The sequence below is a fragment of the Rhipicephalus microplus genome, chromosome 2 (genome assembly GCF_043290135.1).
Source record: "Rhipicephalus microplus isolate Deutch F79 chromosome 2, USDA_Rmic, whole genome shotgun sequence".
In the NCBI taxonomy this organism is placed as follows: Eukaryota; Metazoa; Arthropoda; class Arachnida; order Ixodida; family Ixodidae; genus Rhipicephalus; species Rhipicephalus microplus.
Window position 1 is genome coordinate 275,273,668 of NC_134701.1, and position 22,620 is coordinate 275,296,287.

A 22,620-nucleotide genomic window follows, 5' to 3' on the forward strand; every position below is an offset into this window, starting at 1 on the left:
GGCAATCAACTAGTCAGTGTGGTGTTCGGGGCGCATCAGACGCTTGCGCGTCCGCTCTTGATTGTCTCCGCCTCATTCTGCTTGTGAGCGACGTCACATGGGTGAAGTTGCAGAAAGAAGGAAAATGAAATGAGGTCTCGGCGCGACTGATGTGCACCCCGTGAAGTGTACCTGTGAAGAGGAAGCCAAAACCACCACGTCGTCATTGCACAACCACCTTTATTGGTAGCACTTGTGGAGTGAAACGCTGTGTCCCGCTTCTCGATGACCTCATTTGCTTCTTTTAATACCCCTGTTTTACGTAATCTTTGCAAGAGTGACTTCGAATGCGCTCTTGTGCGTGTAAATCCTTTGTTGCAGAAACGAAATCTGGTTATGCCCGACCGAGAGCTGAGCGATGCAAAACAATCATATAAACTATAGATCGTCATGGCTTGGCATAAGTCAATCACCTAGCGAGATAGTATACGCGCATTTGAGGCGCATTCGACCTCTTCAGGTGGACACCGGTCACCTTGGCGTGCCCCGTGAACCGCAGCGTCAGCGTGCACTGCGACTTCCACAAGGAAGACCGCCAGGGCCACCGCCATGACCAGTGCCCATAGCACGAAGCTCGCCAGGGTGTCCGAGACGGTGAGGTCCTCCGCAGCGTGGTCTCCCGTCTGTCGCACACAGCGTTGCCAGTCGCCCAGGCTATCGGCCATCCACTTGCTTACCAGGCCGCTCTCGCACATCCACATGATCCTGCACCAAGGACGTGACGTCACGGAAGCGTCTTGGTGACATCATGGTGACGTCTGTCCACAGTATCACACGTGAGGCTTTTTGTGCTCGACGTGCCAGTTATAAAGCGGATAATCACTGCGGTCGATGTTTGTGCAGACAACACGTTTATTGATTACGCATTTTTCTTGATGGGATTGTATACGCTGACTTTGCGGCTCCGCGATTACGTCAATGCAATCTATCCGTACGCGTGATTATTAGTAGTTTCACAGTTCAAGTAATGCAGGCCAGCTGGAGCGAGGAACATGAATCATGATATTCGTGCTCCTTCCCTGAAACGTTATGCGTGAATGAGCGTAGTCAGTGAAGCACAAGATCAAGCACAAAACAAGACGAGTTCCATTTCATGTGCATGCTTGCATGTAGGCGTGTAATAAATTCTCTGCTGCACAGTACCTAGCGTAAATGCGTTGATGCAGATCCTTGCTCATGGTCGGCGACATGAGGAAGGAGAGCGGGTTCTCGTCAATGTGCTCCCGCGAGAAGTGGAAGCTCGACTTGAGCGTTCGGCGGCAGTATAGGCGGCCGTGCGCCACTGGAGCGAGATGTGATCCACCATGAGCACGGCGCGTCGTTCCACCACCAGCCGCTTGTGCTCGTCGCTGAACATGTCCCGGCCCAGCTGAGACCCGTTGGTGCGCGTCACCATTCTCCACAGCGAACTCAGCACCGGAGACCGGGCAGTCTGCGCATGGTTCAAGAACACGCGTGACCAAGGACTGCGCTTACGCCGCTGGCAGTGAGCGCCCGCCGGCCGTCACACATGCCCATTTTGTGAAGCCTTCATGACTGCACTGAAAGTGACGCGCTTGCTGTGGTCGGGCTCGGGCTTCAAGCAAGTACACCTTCGCCACCTCAAAGCAAACGGTCACCAACCAGGTAGCGCACCGTATATATTGGTAAGGACATAGTCCATTCCATCGATCCTTATTAGATTTCATGCATCAATCCAAGTTTTTTGCTTGTGCGTGACGCGCCTATCGCGATATCATGTGCACATGATATCGCATAAAAAAAAACCGCCACTTTGGTCTAGCTCCGAAGGTAGCGGGTCGAATCCCGGCCGTGGCGGCCACTTTGCAATGGAGCCGAAACGCTAGAAGCCCCTCTAGCTATTGGCCGCGAGATCGAGTAGAGTCACCGTCTGGTGGCAACTAGCCGAAACGATGAAGTGTGGATTGCTCCATGCGTCGTCTGCTAGCCACGTCGTGTTTCTATGTGTGCGTACGTCATTCACGTTCTCAAAGTGTGGTTCGTTCGGCCATGTTAGCGCAAGTGTAAGTGCTTCTACGTATACCTGAAAGGGTGTACGAAAACATTTGGTCTTGTTCAGCTGCTATCGCATTGTAATAGTATCGGTGAGTGCAACTTTCCAAAGTGCTGTTTACTGTCGTCATACTTTCCATTCACCAGAATAAGTCCAGTGTGGGTACCGCTCTCTGTTTCAAGCACATCGCAAAATGCTCTTGGCATCCTGTCAAACATGAGGATTATTAAATGCAGTGGTGAATGCAGTGTTTTTTGGCGACTCGGTTGTACAAAAAAAAAAAAGGCTTTAGGTCATCCACTTGCGCTCTGTTGGTATGTGTACAACTGCGACAATGTAGTTTATCGATCATGCGAGGAGCCTTAGTTGTGTTTATCTGGCCATGGTACCACTACATAGAAATATTACTATATTGCTATGTAAATATTACTGTCACATAAACTGTGAGACCTCGGTACTTCACTGTACCTAAAACATAGTTATCATGCACAACCGTATGCTTATATTTCAGAAAGCTTTAAATAGCCCAGTCGTTGAAAATTATTTTGACATGCCTTATATATACGATCGCATAATTTTACTGAAAATTTCATCTTTTTTTACATTTTTTTTCAGCGTCTGTGTGGCATTGTTAGTGACCGAAAGAAGGCAGTGGTAATTTTTGTCTGCAAAAAAAAAAAAAAACATGCTTGTCCCATTAACCAGGCCTTTGTTGTAGCACTGTCATGCACGTAATCCATCGATGAAAGCTTTCTGTTGAACTCTTATGTAAGATTTTTGTTGGTGCAAGAACATGTGCGTACACGTGGTAAACGCAGTGTCGCGCAAAGCGCCATCAGCCACTAAGCTTTCCTGACTAGACTTATCGACTGTCCCCCATTTCATGGTGAACGGAATGAGAGAAAAAGAAAATCATATGCGTATAACGTGCAAATGGTGGTACTGAACGAATCGCACAGATGTGCGGGTTTTGCACGATCTTTATTTCTGTATTTTTTTTTGCAGTATGCAGAGGACAAAGATGTAAATAAGTAGTTCAGACACGCGAAAGCAGTGCATAGCAGACGGAGCACAAGCTAACCACGTACAAACAACACAGCAAAGGCTTGATTCAGGGCGAAAGCGTGAAGAGAGTCACCCAGGGCGACCATCGCTATGAAAGACAGAGTGCGCTTTATTCGCGGGTAAAGTTAACGTTGCATTGGCGTCGTGCACCGCCTTAGTAGAGAAGAGCGTAGAGATTAACAGTAAAATGTAATGAATGCATTTTGTCCGCCGACAATCGGCTCAGACCGCACGCAACGAAGCGCCGCTGCGTGTATTTGTATACGCGCCGCCGACTGCCTATCCACACTTTCGCGGGACTGTGCTTCCACGTATATATAGCCCGATCTCACCGCGAGTAGATTCATGTGCACGTTAAAGAAAGCCATGGCGGTCAAAATTACCGAAGCCATCCACTATACGTACGGCGTCCCTCATAATGTGGTTTTGTGACAAAAAACTCCAACAATTATCAAAATTTAATAGCTAGGCACTCTTTGCCATGTACCAGTCGAGATTTAGAAGGATGAGATGAAGGTTCTGTCGCCGAGGTCCCGTTAGAACGTTCACACATCCAGGACCAGTCTCTTGAGTGAACGATCAATCGCGTCTGCTTCGGTGGAGCAGTGGTCAGGGTGGTTAGGGCGCTGACCTGAAGGTCGCGGGTTCGATTCCGGCTGGGGAGGTCGAATTTCCATGGAGACGAAACGGTACAGATGCTCGTGTACTGCGTCATGTCAGTGTGCGTTAAATAACTCCAGATGACCAAAGTGCCGAAGCCCTCCACTTCGACGTCTCTCATAATCACATTGTGGTTTTGTGATGTAGAACCCCCTATATTATTATCAATGAACGCTCTTGGTGTACAGCCGTTAACAAGCTGAGTGTTAAAGGAGTGCTAGGCGAGGTGGGGGAGTAAGAAAAGTTATGAATCATAGCGCAAGCACAGTTAATTTGCGGCATGGTTGTTTCACTATCTCGTCATCGGTGAGCACCTTATAGACGAAGGTACATTCAGATATCGCATGCAGTGCGCGAAATGCTGAAGCAGTACGTATCACTGCTAACGAACTGCGCATGCGCCGAGCGTCACGTTAGTTTAGGTAGGCTTTGCAGACAGCACCATGCGGCACGCATAGCATGCCAATTATGCAGTAAAACATTTAACAAAGTTATCTGTGCCATGGGTCGATTTATGCGTAGAATAACATATGACAGTTATTCCTAGTAATTGAAAAAGAGTTGGTATGTTTGGTGAATCAGTTTTGCAGAAGCCTGCAAAGTAGATTAAGTTTGATGAAAGGAAAACATTTTCTTTACCCGTTCAGCGTGTGTAGCAAGAAGGATCAGTGTCAACCTAGGTTTGTCAGCTTGTGAGCTCCGCAATTTAAGATAAGACCACAATAATTTTTCGCTTAGTTACTAAGGTGGTTTTGCAGGAACAAGAAGAACAAAAAAGACGATACCAATTATATGTAAAGCATGTCGATGGCAATGAATTCATTTCATCATCTGGTATTGTTTCTCCTCCGGAATTTTGTGTGAATCATGTGTTATTCTGAACACTAGCGCCGGACGTCTGCACGATGTCGCTTGGAGGGGGGAACGTCCTCATCTGCGTCTATTATCATATTGGGGACTGACCGACAGGAACTCCTCGTAGTGTGACCCCTTCCAGACTATGGGCCTGAGGTTGCGCTGGGCTACCACGTCGCGGACGCTGTCCAGTTGAGCTGGTTCGTTCTTGATGGCCATGCTGGACTTCAAATGTCCCGCGAACGAGTTGGCAATCACCAGCACCCCCAGAAGCCAAGCCGTCAAGGCGATGCGCGCGGACGTCTGTGTAGGGATGCGTGGCGAACCTGAAAGGAAAGGAGAAATAGAGTTGCTCACGCCTTCGTAAAGCAGCGTTACCGAGGGTCTCTCACGGGCGTTACGATTGTCTTTCTGTGGGTTTAGAAAAAAAGTTTAACGATTCTGAATACTTGGTACTCAACTATGGGAGAACAGTAAGCCATCCCTCGCTCACACTCTACAAAAAAATGCCTCGTTTCTATAGGGATACTTCAACGGAAAACAATGTGGTCTGTCTGTATTTCTGTCCGTTGACTTGTCCATATGTCACCCGAAACGGCTAAAGTTTAACCACATCCGCAGCGCCCACCATTACTGCGCCGGTTTCTGCGTTCATACTTGTGCGTATTGTCGTTTGAAAAGCGAATATTGCGCATATCTGAGGCCCAATATCAGCACGTCATTCACTGTGGCGGGTTTCTTTATGCTATAAAAGCCATGCATAAGTAATTCTAAGGACCGTCACGTTTACTGTATACGCTGCGCTGACAATGCAACGCTATGCACGAAAAGGTGGTTGTCTCCTACGCTTTGCTACTACGATACGGTGGTGGCACCTACCCGTGGCCCAGCATTCTACAAATTACGGCCTTCGAGATGGCACGCCGTGGCCTCGCTACATCGGAGGCCATTCTTTAAATTTTTTTAAGATTACCGCTAGATGGCGGTCATGTCTCACGCCTTGCCTCTAGAATATTCTTCACCGAGTTCCTTGCGCAGAACATCAAATAAACGTTTTATTCACTCTCTCCAGACTGAAGACTATCGTTTTTCAACGACATTTGCAGTGATACTTGCAGATACGGGGCCAATTTTTCCCCCTCGCCCTCGGGCACGCGCTGCCTCTCGTTTTTCATGACCACAAACGTGCCCAATGCATCTTTTTCACAGACACACTTGTCGATAAGTATCGTTCAATGGCTGAAGCAAAAGCCTGTTAATAGCGAGTTCCGCTTTATAAATATCTCTGTTGTTTATGAATCTCATCAGCTCTCGTCCCTAGAGTGGCATGCCAGCGGCTATATATATATATATATATATATATATATATATATATATATATATATATATATATATATATATATATATATATATATATATATATATATATAAGCATCAGCAAAATCTGTTTTAAAGTTAAGAGTACCCCTTTTTTGTTGTTACTATGTGACAGCACGCGATATCATATGAACTCATCTAATTAACTAAGGAGCAGAAGAAAACAGCAGTATATCTACCGATGAATCAGCATTGGCAGCAGGACCAAAATAAGGTTCTCACTCGCACACTTCAAATGGCACAAGTTCTGATGCAGGTATACGATTGTTAATCTGGCTCTGATGCCAAAGTAGACGTAATGAGGCAACTGTTACTTGGTTATTACATCCATTTGTACATTGTTGCTTCTGCGCTCCTTGCTTGCTGTGGTCGCGAGTTGTGCTAGAATGAAAAAAAAAATTCCGCCATATCCACGAAGTGAATGATGATGAGTGGGCGAAGCTCCGGAGGTAAACCTGGTAAACCATGAATCCTCTGTACATTTTGCCCACTCGGTTTTATTACATCGCTCCCCCTAGCGTACGTCGCCGCACTAAATCGAACGATTGCCTTCAACCAATGACACGCGCCATATGTGACATCATTCCTATTTTATAAGATCTCGCGTCTTTCATCAACTACAAGTACCGCTTTCTAGTTTATAACATCTTGCATCTTTTCATCATCAGCTACAAGTACCACCATCTAGTAAACACTACAAGAACTAAACTAGAGGTGGCTACATACAGGAGACGGTACCGCCATCTAGTGAACACTGCAAGAACTAAACGAGAGGTGGCTACATACAGGAGACGGTACCGCCATCTAGTGAACACCGCAAGAACTAAACTAGAGGTGGCTACATACAGGCTACAGGGGACGCACAGCCCACGCCCTAAGGAGCTTCGCCCCTAAAAAAAAGAAAAGCACTTACGTACTTTCGTAGAGCAAGTTCCTGAAGAGTTCCCAACTCCATCCATGCACTCTCTGTGGTGTCTCCCTCCATGGCGTATTGTGCAGGATGGTCTCAGATAGGCTTATTAGCAGTGCGAGCAAGGGCATAGCGCCGAGAAGCAGGGCCCAAACCTGCGTACGGGAACGATTCGCAGTTAACTGTGCATACTGAGGACGCGTTCCCATATACAGCTGTAAGATTACCGTCAAGTACGCTGCCCCTTTGTAGTATAGCAAACCGGGTATTTATTGTGCGTATACAATTGCTACCTTCCGTTCGTTTTCATCTTCTCTTCTCCACACACTGGCTAACAACCCACAATGGCGAATCCCAATCATAAGAGCCGTTAGAGTGCTAAGATACGCCAAGTGAACTAAAAAGCCAAGTACACCACTTTCCATTCTATTTTTATGGCCCCTTTTCATAGCTATTTTGGCGTTACCTTTTTAGTTTGATGCACTTAACATGTTACTTTTTATGAGTCATGTCTAGAAATTTTGAACACTGCCCCTTCGGCACTTTTGGTGCTTCATTGCAGTACACCACGTTAGCTGAATAAGTGGTGTTAAAAAAAACTATATCATAAAACATCAGTCGAGTTTCAAGAAGTTTCAAGTAACATCGATTTGAGAGGGCTGTTCTTGAATAAAATTGCAGAAACGAAGCTTGTTTGTTTGTTCGTTACTGAGTAACTGTGATGTGTGGCAAAAAATTGTGCTGTGAAACCACACTTCAGGACATTGTGGTTCAACATTCTTTGATTGATAGATATGTGGGGTTTAACGTCCCAAAACCACCATATGATTATGAGAGACGCCGTAGTAAAGGGCTCCGGAAATTTTGACCACCTGGGGTTCTTTAACGTGCGCCCCAAATCTGAGCACACGGGCCTACAACGTTTCCGCCTCCATCGGAAACGCAGCCGCCGCAGCCGGGATTTGATCCCGCGACCTGCGGGTCAGCAGCCGAGTACCTTAGCCACTAGACCACCGCGGCGGGGCCCCTCAACATTCTTTCAGAAAGTGCAAACAACTAAATTGAGCAGAGTTGGAAATCTACAATGATTGAAAACGGCTCTCGTCGGTACTGCAAGGGCAGAGCATGTGCTTTTCGTTTTTTTTCTTTTTTTTTGCAAACGTGAAACGATTTATCAGGAGCGAAAGAAGAAGATGACATTACGCATGTGCGAGATCAGCTTATAATTGAGCGAACTTGCGCTTTTCGGTGAAACAGTTTTGAAACACAGCGCAAGTACCGATTCGAACACAGGAAGGGAACGCACACAGCGCCTTCCTTTGTTCCCGACGTTACAATTGCGCTGTGCGTTTCAGAGCTATTCACCAACAAAGTTCGCTCTATTGTAAACGGATCTTGCATGCGCGTAATAACCTTCCTCTCATTTTTTTCCCACGTCATAAAAAAATTCAAGTTCACAAAAGAGAATCACAGCATATACACGGAGTGAACGATGTTGAGTGGGGCGAAGCGTCTGCCTGCCTGCCTGCCTGCCTGTCTGTCTGTCCGTTCGTCCGTCCGTCCGTCCGTCCGTCCGTCCGTCCGTCCGTCCGTCCGTCCGTCCGTCCATTTAATGAACACTCCAGTACCGCCATCTCGCATCTTTTCATCATATATTCATCGTATACAAGTACCACCATCCAGCGAACATTCCCAGGACTAAACGAGAGGTGGCTACCTACTACTACTACTGCTACTACTACTACTACTACTACTACTACTACTACTACTACTACTACTACTACTACATACATTGGGAACGCACGACATTATCCTGTCTACGTGCTACGTGCCCGGCCCATGCCCATTTCTTTTTCTTGATTTCAACTATGATATCCTTAACACCGATTTCTTCCCTGACCCACTCTGCTCTATTTTTGTGTCTTATGGTTACACCTATTATTGTCCTTGTCCATTTCTTCATTTTCCATGTCTTGAATTTAAGTTGAACCCTCTTTGTAAACCTCCAGGTTTCTGCTCCGTAGGTAAGTACCGGCAATATATATATATATATATATATATATATATATATATATATATATATATATATATATATATATATATATATATATATATATATATATATATATATATATATATATATATATTATGAAGTCTTGGTTTGGAAGACCTTTATTAGGCCCGAGGAACCGGCAGCCGACAGCGGAGATGCACGAACCAAGATGATGATGATACGTGACAACGATGAGGATGCATAAGCAATACATGATAATGATGATAATGTACAGATGAAGAGGATTGGTGTACTAAATGCCCACACTGATTCCCCCCACGTGAGAGCGGCCAGCCTGGCCGCGGCAAGTCAAGGGGACAAAGAACGTCGCATGAAGGGCTTCATACGGGAGACATGGACGACTTCAGTAGTTCGATAACGGCGATCTGCTGGGGCTACAAGTGGCGTCACGCGATAATTTACTGGTGAAGTTTCTTCAAGAACTGTGTACGGCCCGATAAATCGTGGCTGAAACTTGTCGCACAAACCAGGTGTGCGAATAGGCGTCAAAAGGAGCACTTCGTCTCCAGGTTGAAAGGATACAGCACGATGCGATTCATCATAAAGCAGCTTTCTGTCTTACTGTCGGGCTTCAGTGTTTATACGAGCACGTTGGCGGCTCTCTGCGAGCCGCAAAACGTATTCCTCTGAAGAGGATGGAGATGAATCCGCATGGCAGGTAAAGAAGGAGACGTCCAGCAAAGAAGTAGGGGAGCGTCCATAAACTAGGTAAAATGGTGAGTAGCCGGTTGTCCGCTGAATAGCCGTATTGTAGGCGAAAGTGACGAATGGTAGAACTACATCCCAGTTCTTGTGGTCTGGTTGAATGTAGGCGGCGATCATGTCAGCAAGAGTGCGGTGGAATCGCTCAGTGAGGCCGTTAGTTTGGGGATGGTAACTAGAGGCAGTCTTGTGAGTTGTGCCAGAGGCGCGAAGAAGTTCGTTCACTAGTTGTGAAAGGAAGGCCCTTCCACGGTCGCTGAGCAATACACGTGGAGCACCATGACGCAGTATAATGGCTCGGAGGATGAAGTCGGCAATTTCAGAAGCTGAACCGGTAGTGACAGATGCCGTCTCGGCGTAGCGCGTCAAATGGTCAACGGCTGTTACTATCCATCGGTTTCCAGCAGCACTGACTGGAAGGGGGCCATAAAGATCGATGCCTACAACTTCGAATGGTGTGGCTGGGCATGGAAGAGGCTGTAGTGTACCGGCTGGAGCAGATGTGGGTAGTTTTCTACATTGGCAGGTAGTGCAGGACCCAACGTACCGAGCTACACTAGTGGTAATACCTGGCCAATAAAACCGACTTCGAAGGCGATCATAGGTTTTGTGGTAACCAAGGTGACCAGCCGTCGGATGGTCATGAAGTGCTCTGAGGACTTCGGACCGAAGCGATCGGGGTAGAACGGGAACCCAGCGCTGACCGTCAGGATGGTAAATTTTGCGGTACAGCACCGAGTTGTCCAGCTTAAACTGCGAGAGTTGCCGACGGAGTCTCGCATTAGGTGGACGGGAACTGCCAGTGAAGTAGCCTATAATACGTCGACAGTATGGGTCAGCCAGCTGTCGAGAAGAAAAATCGTGCGGGTCGTCCGAAGGCAGCTGGTGCATAGAGGCGAGAGAGGAAACTGCCGTAGACGTGGACTCCGAGGGCGTGTTGTGCGAATTGATTGCGGAAACCCCGAGTGGAGTCGCTGGTAGTGGGCAGCGAGAAAGAGCGTCGGCGTCACTATGTTTCCTGCCACACTTGTATACGATGGCAAAGTCATACTCTTGTAGGCGTAGAATCCAGCGGCCGAGGCGTCCCGACAAGTTCTTGAGTGTCGAAAGCCAACATAGAGCGTGGTGGTCGGTCACAATTGTGAAATGGCGGCCGTGAAGATAGGGACGAAATTTCTGCACTGACCAAACGACGGCGAGGCACTCCTTCTCGGTGATCGTGTAGTTCCTCTCGGCTGCGGAGAGGACGCGGCTGGCGTACGCAACGACTCGCTCTCGCGAAGAGTTGTCGCGCTGGAGGAGGACGGCTCCTAAACCGTGGCCGCTAGCGTCCGTATGGAGGAAGGTAGGTGCACCATCGTGAAAATGAGAAAGTACAGGATCGGTCGTGAGGGCACTCTTCAACCTGTCGAAAGCCGATTCACATTCCTGAGACCACTGAAAGGGCGTACCAGAAGCAAGTAGCTTATGGAGTGGTGCGGCTATGGAGGCAAAGTTTTGTATGAATCGCCGAAAGTAAGAGGCGAGACCAAGGAAACTTCGCAAATCTTTCGGCTTCTCAGGGCGAGGGAAGCGAAGCACCGCAGCAGTTTTCTCAGGGTCTGGACGAATTCCGTCCTTGCTCACAACATGACCAAGGACCTTGATAGATCTGCTGGCGAAATGGCACTTCTTGGTGTTAATTTGAAGACCAGCGCCCGCAAGGCAAGTCAGGATCTCGTCCAAGCGTTGCAGATGTTGAGTAAACGTCGACGAAAAGACAACAATGTCATCGAGGTAACATAGGCAAGTCTTCCATTTCAGGCCACGCAGCACGGTGTCAATCAAGCGCTCAAAAGTTGCGCGCGCATTGCATAGACCAAACGGCATAACATTGAATTCGTATAGGCCGTCCGGGGTTGCAAACGCCGTTTTTTCTTTGTCATCTTCGTGCATGGGAATTTGCCAATAGCCGGAACGCAAGTCGAGGCTTGAAAAGAATTCAGCACCTTGTAAGGAATCGAGGGCGTCGTCGATACGTGGCATGGGGTATACGTCCTTCCTAGTGATCTTATTGAGTGCTCGGTAATCGACGCAAAATCGTACGGAACCGTCTTTTTTACGCACCAGAACCACTGGAGACGACCAAGGACTGGTTGAGGGTCGGATTATCTCCCGTTGCAGCATATCGTCTACGTTTTCCTCAATGATTTTCCGTTCGGCTAGGGAGACGCGGTAAGGACGACGATGCACAATGGATGTTCCGTCGGTCTGAATACGATGTGCTGTAGCAGTTGTCTGACCCAGGCTGGATGAATGAATGTCAAAAGAGTTTGCATGCTTTTGCAACAAATCAAGCAGCTGCTGCTTCTGTGAGTCTGTCAAGTCCTTGTTGATGGCTGCTGTAAAGGCCGAGGAAGCAGTATGATCTCCAAGATGGCCTTTAGGTGAGGCAGGGGTAAGAGGCACGACGCACACAGGCTCCAGATCGGCAACGCAGGCGACAGTAGTGCCCCGCGGCAGTAAACTTTATCTGGTGTGGTGTTCGTAGCAGCGAGGACAGCTGATCCATTGTTGAAGCGAGCCACACCTGATGCGAGAGCTATGCCTTTATTGAGGCAACGGGGCGATGGAGTGACCAAAATGTCACCAGAGTCAACGTCGTTGGACAAAACAGTGACTAATTGATGTTCGTTTGGGGGTAGCTCGATGTCTACAGCAGCGACGAGTCGAAGTGGCCTGTCGGTTTCGTCACTAAGCAAGTGGTCTGTGTCAGTAAGATGGACGACACGTTGTGCACAACAAATAGCCGCGGAAGCAGATGAAAGAAAGTCCCAGCCTAAAATGAGTTCGTGGAAGCACGGGGATAGCACAGCGAATTGTATATAATGAAGAATGTCGTCGATTAGCACACGGGCAGTACAGAGAGCGGAAGGGCGAATCATTGTTCCCTGGGCTGTAACCAGTGTTGGTCCATCATAAGGCGTCGTGACTTTTCGAAGACGGGTACACAAATCAGCACGAATAATAGAAAACCCAGCCTCAGTCTCCACCAAAGCATCAACGTCCACTCCCTCAACTGAGACTGCAATCATATTGTAAGGGCGCGCTGGAGGAATTGGAGTACTGTGTTGGAATGCAGTTTGTCCTCCAAAAACTGCATCGCTCAGTTTTCCGGACGCCGATCAGAAGCGAGGGAAGCAGGCTGAAGAGGAGAAGAGGAGCGACGGTAGGGCGATGGTGAACGGCGTGTGGTTGATCGATGACTACTGCGCAGTTCACCGGATGCTGGCGGAGATGGAGACCGGCGCGGCGGTGACGAATAACGACGGCCCTGGTACAAGGCTCCTGCGGTATAGTCTCGTTCGCGTATGTCGTACCCTCGGCGCTCATCTTGCTGGCGCTTGCGGCAAAAGCGTGAAATGTGACCACGATAGCCACAATAATAGCACGTAGGGCGAGTCGGTCGATAAGAAGGGTAGTAGCTTGTGTTAGATGCACCGGGAGAGAGAGCAGTAAGAGGGACAGATGATGGCTCAGGCGGTGGTGATGGAAAGCTCGTGGGAAAGCTTCTGGGAGGTGCGGCAGCAACCGACGCGTACGTTGGTGGCGGCGGCGTCGAGCTGACGGTGCCTGATGGTGCGGCGACGGCATGCGAGAACGACGGGAGAGTACGAGCGACAGTGGGCTGCAGGTGGGCCATGTGGGTCATGGACGTGAGCTCCTCCCTGATGACATCCCGCAATGACGTTGAAGAAGACTGCATGGGACACACTGAAGGTAGTGTGAATCCCATTGATTCTAATTCTTCGCGTATAATCACCCTTATTGTGTCTCGTAGGTTTGGATCTGCCGTAATACGGGCCGCGTCACTGTCCGGTTGTAGGCGCATAGACTCGAGTTCTTCGAGGCGCTGACAGGTTGTCGCAACGTCAGCAACAGTAGCTGGATTCTGGATTGCAAGGGCATTGAATGCGACGGGTGCAATCCCTTTAAGAAGCTGGCGTACCTTGTCTGACTCTGTCATTGGGGTTTCAACCCGGCGGCAAAGTGAAAGGACATCCTCGATGTAGGATGTATACGACTCGCCGATGTGCTGTTTCCGAGCCGCGAGAGCTTTCTTTGCGAGAGCCGAACGAACAGTCGGTGTGCCAAAGACATGCCGAAGCTGATCTTTGAAGGCGGACCAGTCGGGGATGTCGATGTAGTGGTTGAGGAACCACGTCTTCGCGACACCCGTGAGGTAGAATGACACGTAAGCGAGTTTGTAGGTGTTATCCCACCGGTTAGCAGCGCCGACACGTTCGAAATCGTCCAGCCATTCGTCCACATCTTCCCCGTGCATACCGGCGAAGGGATGGGGCTCACGCTGGGGGCTGTTAATGACGTGAAAAGGCGCGGCACGCGGTGGCGGAGTGGGAACGGTTGCAGCACTGACCTCTTCTTGGTGCGACATATTTCCGGACACCTGGCCCAAGCGGCGACCTGAACGTAGCTCCAGGGGGTAGAGTGGTCGAGAGGATGACGAGGGATCTGACAGCACGCTCCACCACGTATGAAGTCTTGGTTTGGAAGACCTTTATTAGGCCCGAGGAACCGGCAGCCGACAGCGGAGATGCACGAACCAAGATGATGATGATACGTGACAACGATGAGGATGCATAAGCAATACATGATAATGATGATAATGTACAGATGAAGAGGATTGGTATACTAAATGCCCACAATATATATATATATATATATATATATATATATATATATATATATATATATATATATATATATATATATATATATATATATATATATATATATATATATATATATATATATATATATATATATATTGCTGTTACGGATGTGATGGGTTTATTTACAATGAAAAATGTCAGCGCTCTACCGTCACTGCCGAATCACCATCGCTCGAGCGCGTCCGATCTCTTCTTCTTTCTCGCTCTTTCAGTCCGCGTTACATTTCCCTCCGAGCCAGACGAAGCTCACCGAGCGAGTAGAAGCGATCGGTTGTTGTAGGGCTTCAATCGGGCAATGTGCACAATTTGCGTCTTGCGCGAACGCCGGTTCTGAGCTGTCACTTTCGCAACAGCGTAAGTGATGTCACTTAAGCACTTAGTAATGACGAATGGTCCTGAGTACTTAAAAAGAAACTTCTGGCAAAGTCCCTTCTTTCGAACGGGCGTCCACAGCCAGACCAAATCACCTGTAGCGAAAGTCACGGGCGGGTGTTTTGCGTCGTAACGGTCTTTCGCGCGAGCGTGGGCGGAAAGAGTTCGGAGCCGAGCAAGTCGACGAGCTTCTTCGGCGCTACACAAAGTCTGCGCGACACTGGCGTTTTCGTTCGTCGAAAATGGAAGTATGGTGTCAAGGAAACTTTGGGGATGACGAGCATAGAGAAGAAAGAAAGGCGTATAACCTGTGACTTCGTGTTTCGCGGTATTAAAGGCGTATGTAACAAAAGGTAATACGGCATCCCAGTTCTTGTGATCCGCTGCGACGTACATTGAAAGCATGTTGATGATGATACGATTGGTGCGCTCAGTGAGGCCGTTGGTCTGAGGGTGGTATGGCGTGGAATGGCGATACTGACACCCACAAAGCCGTAGCAACTCTTCGACAACGTCAGCGGTAAACTGTCGGCCGCGATCACTTATCACCACACGAGGGGCCCCGTGACGAAGTATGATCGAGTGTAGAAGAAACCATGACACATCAGATGATGTGGCTGAAGCAACCGCCATCGTTTCAGTATACCGCGTCAGCTAATCTACGCACACAATAATCCAGCGGCGGCCGGTGGTAGACTTGGGAAAAGGGCCCAGTAAATCTATGCCGACTTTTTCGAATGGTGATGTCGGTGGCTTAACCGGCTGCAGTGGGCCGGCCGATGGTGTGGTAGGTTGTTTGTGGCGTTGACAGACATCACAACTTGCGACGTAGTGCTTGGTGGTCTTCCAGAGTCGAGGCCAGTAAAAACTTTGTCGGATACGGTGAAGCGTTCGGGCAAATCCAAGGTGCCCAGACGTGATGTCATCGTGCATGGCTTGGAATACCGCAAGACGCAGGCATTCTGGCACGAAGAGGAGTAGTGTGGAACCATGGCTGGAGTAATTCTTGCGATATAGTAGGGCGTCATGAATCACGAATGGCTTGGCGCGTTTAGAGCTACGAGCCACATCAATCATTGGTTTCAGCGAAGGGTCACGCTGTTGCTCGTGACGGAAGACGTCCAAATTTGGGAAGTTGGATGAGGTTGCGGCCAGGTAGTTGTCGAAATCATCATCATCAGCATCCACAGTCGGAGATGGAAGACGAGATAAGCAGTCGGCATCTGCGTGACATCGACCGCTCTTGTAGGTCACAGAATAATTATATTCTTGAAGCCGTAAGGCCCAGCGAGCCAACCGACCAGCTGGGTCACATAGTCCGACAAGCCAACAAAGCGAATGATGATCTGTGACGATCTTGAACTGCCGGCCGTACAAATAAGGTCTGAACTTTTGGACGGCGAAAACAACTGCAAGACATTCCAGTTCGGTGACCGTATAAATCCTCTCCGCCTTAGTCAAAGTACGACTTGCATACGCCACGACGTGCTGCCGGCTGTCGTGATATTGAACTAGCACGGCACCAACACCGATACCACTAGCACCTGTATGCAGTTCCGTGAGTGCCTCCGGGTCGAAATGGCGCAAGAGGGGCCCGGAAGTAAGCAAATACTTCAGCTGCTCGAAAGCAGCCTCACACTCAATGGTCCATCGGAATGGGGTGTTTTTGCGGAGCAACTCTGTCAGGGGATGAGCAAGCTGGGCGAAGTCTTTGATAAACCAACGAAAATAAGAACACAGGCCCACGAAGCTACGGAGATCCTTCAAAGACGTCGGTTGCTTGAAGTCTCGGACAGCACTGATTTTGTGCGGGTCTGGTCGTATACCGTCCCTGTCGACTAGATATCCAAGCACAAGGGCTTGACGCTCACCAAAATGACACTTCTTTGCGTTTAAAACGAGACCAGCTTGTTTGACGCAATCTAGAACAACGCTAAGCCGATGGTTGTGCTCGTGGAATGTCTTGCCAAAAATAATTGCATCATCGAGATAACACATACATATCTCCCATTTGAGACCGCGAAGGATGGAGTCCATGAATCGCTCGAAGGTAGCTGGGGCATTGCATAAGCCAAACGGCATAACGTTGAATTCAAATAATCCATCAGGCGTGACAAAAGCAGTCTTCTCTTTGTCAGACGGATGCATTGGTATTTGCCAGTATCCAGACCTTAGGTCGACGGACGAAAGGTATGCGGCCGAGTGCAGACAATCAACAGCATCGTCGATGCGTGGTAGCGGATACACGTCTTTCTTTGTGACGGCGTTGAGACGGCGGTAGTCTACACAAAATCGCCAAGAGTTGTCTTTCTTTTTTACCAATATAAAAGAAGCTGCCCAGGGACTGCTTTACTCTTGAATAACGCCTTTCTGCAGCATGTCGTTGACCTGATCGGCGATCACTTGCCTCTCTGACGGGGATACGCGATAGGGTTTCTGGCGTATCGGTGTAGCATCTCCCGTGTTGATGCGGTGGTGCATACGGGATTCGGGCAACATGGAACAACGCTTGTTTTGAGCGAAATCAAAGACTCCCGCGTAGCGTGTAAGTACCTCCTCAAGGAGATTCTGCTCGGAAGAAGGCAACGACTTATTGATCATACGTTTAATCTCGGCTGAGTAGTTGGGCGCAGTCTGACTGATGGTTGGAGACTCTGAGACCATTCTGACGTCAATTGTGGCCTGCTCCTCGAACGTTCCCAGTTTGAATCCGGCTGGTAGAACAACAGGCTCTGAGGCTGCGTTGAGCGCCCACAAGCAAGCATGTCCGTCGATGGCTGTAAGGACAGACCGTGGGACCAGCACATTCTTATTGATGCCGTTTGCATGATCAGGCTCCACAAGTCCAGTGCAGGGTCCTGAGCGGACATGAGAAGAGCATACGGGTACAAACACTGCTGTCCAACCAGGGATCGTCACATCTTTAGACAACGAAAGAGCATCGATGGGCAGAGTCGGAAAATCGTCAACTATTGCAGCGGGCAACGTACTTTGTAGAAGAATCTCTCCAGTTCCACAGTCTGCTGGGTCACACTCATGTTTACCCAGCATCGACAAGCTTTCACGTCACCTACCTGGCTCCACCAAATCCTCCTCCTCCTCCCCCGCCCCTGAATGCGAGCCCTGGCCTGAACATGGGGTTGGGACAACCAAGCTCACCGTACCAGGCGTTCTTCACCATGCCGTCTGCACACTTCGAGATTGCGCCTTTCTCGGCTGCCGTATTTGTCCGCATGAACCCATCTCACACCAGGCTCTGGCATACTCAGCAGAGAATGCAAGAGATGCAGAGGCGGTGCATGTACCAGCACTCCCTGTACATGCAAAGGCAGCAAGAGGCGCTGGCCCTGCAGCGCATGCATGACGGAAGCCCAGCGAGCAGCTGCGGGGCTTGCAGAAGGTGCTGCTGTCGCCGTTGCCGCAGCCGCAGCAGCTGCCGCCGTACCTCCTTCACCAACTGAGGGACTGCCTTCGCCAGCGGGACTGGATGGGGTCTTCGTGTGCGCAGAACAAAGGGCCTCCGGTGCCCTCTTGGCACAGGGCACGAGGGACGCAGCAGCAGCACCCCCAGCTGGCCTCGATGGCAATGGCCGGGGAGTGGGATCCTGTTTGTCTGCGGAGAATGGTGGCGGATGCCAGGCAGATGCAGCGACTCCACCCCCGGGCATCCAGGTGGCTAGAGAGGCGGTTGTGCTGGACCCCAACGTTCAGGCCGAAGTGCTCATCCCATTACCCACTGGTGCTTGGGAGGCAAGTCGGGGCCACGCCCACCTGCATCACCACATTCACCCAGCACCTCCACCAAAGCTGTTACGAATGTGATGGGTTTATTTACAATGAAAAATGTCAGCGCTCTACCGTCACTGCCGAATCACCATCGCTCGAGCGCGTCCGATCTCTTCTTCTTCTTCGCTCTTTCAGTCCGCGTTACAATATATATATATATATATATATATATATATATATATATAGACACGCGTGCGACGCAATTTAATTCGACGTTTCGGCCACGCGTCTAGTCTTCATCAGAATTCTGATGAAGGCTGGACCCGCGGCTTACAAGCTTGCAATAAAAACGCAATTTAACGCGTCGCGAACATGTGTGAGCAACACGGGCGCTCACCTTCCAGTCGAAGGTGAGTATGTATCCGAATACGTTGGACGTGCTCGCTCCAGTGCCGGAGAGAATGCCGAACTGAGCGTACAAGATGGGAGGACCGTACTGGCCGACCGTCATGCGGCTGTGAGACTGAATTACGGCCGTGATGGTCATGTCCACTTCCTGTAAGCGTAGGAGCAATTGAAGTATAAGGTTAGGATGTTCATTAGTTATCAAAGGATTAAGCATCATCAGAAGATAAAAGAGGTTCATTGACCTGTATCTGAAATACGGGCATTCTGTTTCAACAAGAGACGGACAGTGCTCGCCATATTTATAATATGCACCTGGCAGGTGTGAAACCAAGTTTCTATTTTTTGTAATTACCTGATAACAACTTCATTTACTAGACTAAACTGCGGTACGAGGTTATTGCGAGGAGGATGACTGATCTGTCTAATAAGAATGCAATTAAAGTAATATTGAGCCTGCTCATCGGAAGCGTGGCTAGACCGGAAGGGATATGAAGGGTCATGGTAATGTTCGAGAAGCGGAACTGAAAACAAGGGACAAGGAGAAGTCAGACAAGCATGTCGCTGCCGACTTCTTGTGTGAGCTCTGAACCTACAAGCTCCGTTGAACGCCGTTTTGGCGTTGTGGTAGTATAAAGGCTAAATTTATCAGCTTTCCGCTTATCAACCCGAACGTGTTCGATACACTCATGATATTGACACATTCAGCTCTCCATGACTTGTTTTTTTCTCTATAACGCGTGACCCATGAGGTTGATCGACTACACGAGTACATACCCGCGGGACGACTGTCAGAGTTTAACATAGAATGGCACTTGCATGAAATTCTTGAAAAAGATAAAATATTTCATTAACGAAATTGCGTTATTTTCACCGGATGATTTAGGTCTTCACACTGTCTCTACTTCTTTGAGTAAAGTGAATGTGCTTCCGTAGCACGTTTACGAAGGCGTGAGGATGTTTCCAGCTGCGGATAATTTCTTCCCAAAATATTCTCACTCTTATTTAGAAGTTATGCACTCGCTACGTCACACTCGCCGTACAAACTTGGCGGCTAAAAAAATTCAATGCAAAGTTCGGGGACGGGGGTTCCGTTACAGACCGCAGCTACCTCGTCTTGGTGGCGATGAAACGCATATAGAATTCCCGGGTATTTAAAATCGCTACGAACTTCTTCACTACGACGTTCCTGAGAATCATAATAGGACCATACAACCCAAGAGATTTAGTTCGTCTCTCACTCAACCTATAATAATAATAATAATAATAATAATAATAATAATAATAATAATAATAATAATAATAATAATAATAATAATAATAATAATAATAATAATAATAATAATAATAATAATAATAATAATAATAGTTTTATGCGACAAGACCTACCTGTCACTATGACAGACGCCGTAGTGGAGGGCACGGCAAATTACGACTATAGCTGAGGTTTTTTCACGTGCACCTAAATTTAATAACAAAGTCAGTTTCGACCATCCGCAGATAACAAACGCTTAAATCTGAGTACACAAGCCTGTAGCATATCAAAACGCGACGGCCGCGACCATGGATTCGGCCCCGCAACTTCGGAACAGCATGAAGTGTAAAGCACTGAACCATTAAACTATACTATAGTGGGTCATCGACATCTGAAGCAGGAATGGATCAAGTATTGAAATATGGCAAACGCCTTGCCTATCTAGTACACATTTCTTTTTCGATATGACGTAGTATGCCGGAACACTTATTTTACTTTTTTTTATTTGTGTTGAAGAGATTAGTGTTAGATGCTCATTAAAAACTTCGTCTTATCATGTGAAAGAGACCGATCTCCCATCTTACTCTTCTCTGAATGCTGCCGACGACCCCTGTCCAAGAACCGTTTGGGAGCCGGATTCCTACTTGTCCATCAGAAGGAAGAGTTGCTTCAAACCTGCTCCAAACGAAGAACGTGTCACTTGTCTGTCGCTCACTTCAAAATGAACGGATGGATGGATAGATTGATGGATGCTATGAGCGGCACCTTCCGAACGGGGCAGTGACATGTGTGCCACCAGGCTCGTCCAAAACAAACAAACAAACAAACAACAACAACAACAACAACAACAACAACAACAACCTTTTTTTATAGTTCACCTCGTGCCTTGTCTACTTCGGTTAAATCAATCTTACTAAGGAACAAAAATTCACTGCCTATTGCGGTCGAGTGACCTTATCTTCCCTACTATTTTATTTTTTGTCCTTTCTCACTACTTTTCTGCCATTAATTTTCTGTCTTTTGCTCATCTACATCACGAGAATGTTCACCTTTCCATTGTTATCCCTAAAACCCAAGGCCACATGTAGATTGGCACCCCAGAATACACTTGGGTGGATATCTGCACGTTCAATCAGAACCTACTCCGTCGTTTCCTCAGCTTCCTTTCAGCAAGGAAATTTTAAGGGCGAAGTTTCTCAAGGTGCAGGTCTGTCCCGCGTCACGTCGTAGCCCCCCGCTAGTACTCGGAGTGCTCACTAGATGGCATTGCGGCACTCGCTCCGCTAGGGTGCCTTGATGCCCGCACGCTCCGCTAGCGGGGGCGCGCGCATCGGGGCATTCTACGCTCCGCAAGTACTCGAATTGCTCATTAGATGGCGCTGGGGCCACTCTCCACTCCGATGCGTTGGAGACGCGTGCTGTACGTTCGTGCTCTTGCGTGCGTTCGCTCTTGGCGCGCTTCTCATTTCGCCTGCAGTCACTGCGCTTGTGCGCCTCGCATTGAGCGACGATGACAAGGCGGCGGAGCGAAGGGCTCGGAAAGCTGAAGTCTAAAAGCGGCTGCAGGGCGCGCTCGCCGTCAAGGGCTTTCGCAACGGCTGCGAGACATGCACGAAGTCAAGCGGATCCCGAACTGAGAGCTCGCGAAGCGGTGGTAGACAAGCGGGTCTCGAGGTGGCGCGCGAATCCGCGTACAAGCGCCTGAAGTGATCGCTTCGCACCACTCGTCTTCATTTACTCCGTGGATGTGCTGGGATTTTCTTCTTCTTTACTGAATCTCACTTTATACGTGCCCTAAGGCAGCAGATGTCACTTCAAGCAGTAAAGCGCTTCCCCTTGAGTTATCATGAAATGCCTCCTTCCCTATTTTTTATTTGCCCCTCAGACAGTTGCTTAGAGCCTGCTTTTTTTTTTTCGTTTTCCTCTATTACTGCTATCCTAGAAATGCTTTCAGCTTGCTGTTAAACAACGACTCCATACGGCTGAAAAGCATGAACGGTGATAAGTCAACGTTCGGTTCCGGTTAATGCGTTCATCTTCTGCTCAACTGCGGCCATTTCCGTGTTGCCCACTCCCGCACTTTTCCAGAATGTGTTACCAGGGCCGTAGCTAGGGGGAAGTTGAGGGGGTTCTGACATTCCCCGAATTTTCGTCATGCTGCAGCTTTTCGAGAGATACTGATAGCCGTTGTACACGCTTGCACCACCCGTAAAAAAAATTTCTGGCTTCGGCTCTGGCCGGGGCGGCGCCAGCGAGGAGGAAAGGGGGGCTGGAGCCCGCCCTCAAATCTCACCTGACTCCCCCCCCCCCCCCCCCTTAACCCGAGTTACCCGCCTTCCTGCATTCCTGGAGGAACTAACTCACTTGTCGTGGGTGCCCCCTGTGAAAAAATTCTGGCACCACCGCTGGGCCATGGGTGTTATTAATTTAGAC

At 48.7% G+C, this 22,620-nt stretch overlaps 1 protein-coding gene across 1 annotated transcript in view; it reads right to left on the reverse strand.

Annotated features, from left to right (window-relative positions):
• Window positions 1-202: 202 nt before the first annotated feature.
• The window catches only part of LOC119160089 (uncharacterized), a 45,196-nt gene continuing 22,778 nt past the window's right edge, over window positions 203-22,620 (reverse strand). The window contains exons 4-9 of the mRNA XM_075882025.1: window positions 20,772-20,862; window positions 18,925-19,083; window positions 6,924-7,075; window positions 4,742-4,959; window positions 1,183-1,471; window positions 203-744 (exon numbers count right to left, since the gene is read on the reverse strand). Coding sequence (XP_075738140.1) covers window positions 453-744; window positions 1,183-1,471; window positions 4,742-4,959; window positions 6,924-7,075; window positions 18,925-19,083; window positions 20,772-20,862 — 1,201 coding nt within the window. The 3' untranslated portion in view covers window positions 203-452. The remainder of the gene's footprint in view (window positions 745-1,182; window positions 1,472-4,741; window positions 4,960-6,923; window positions 7,076-18,924; window positions 19,084-20,771; window positions 20,863-22,620) is intronic.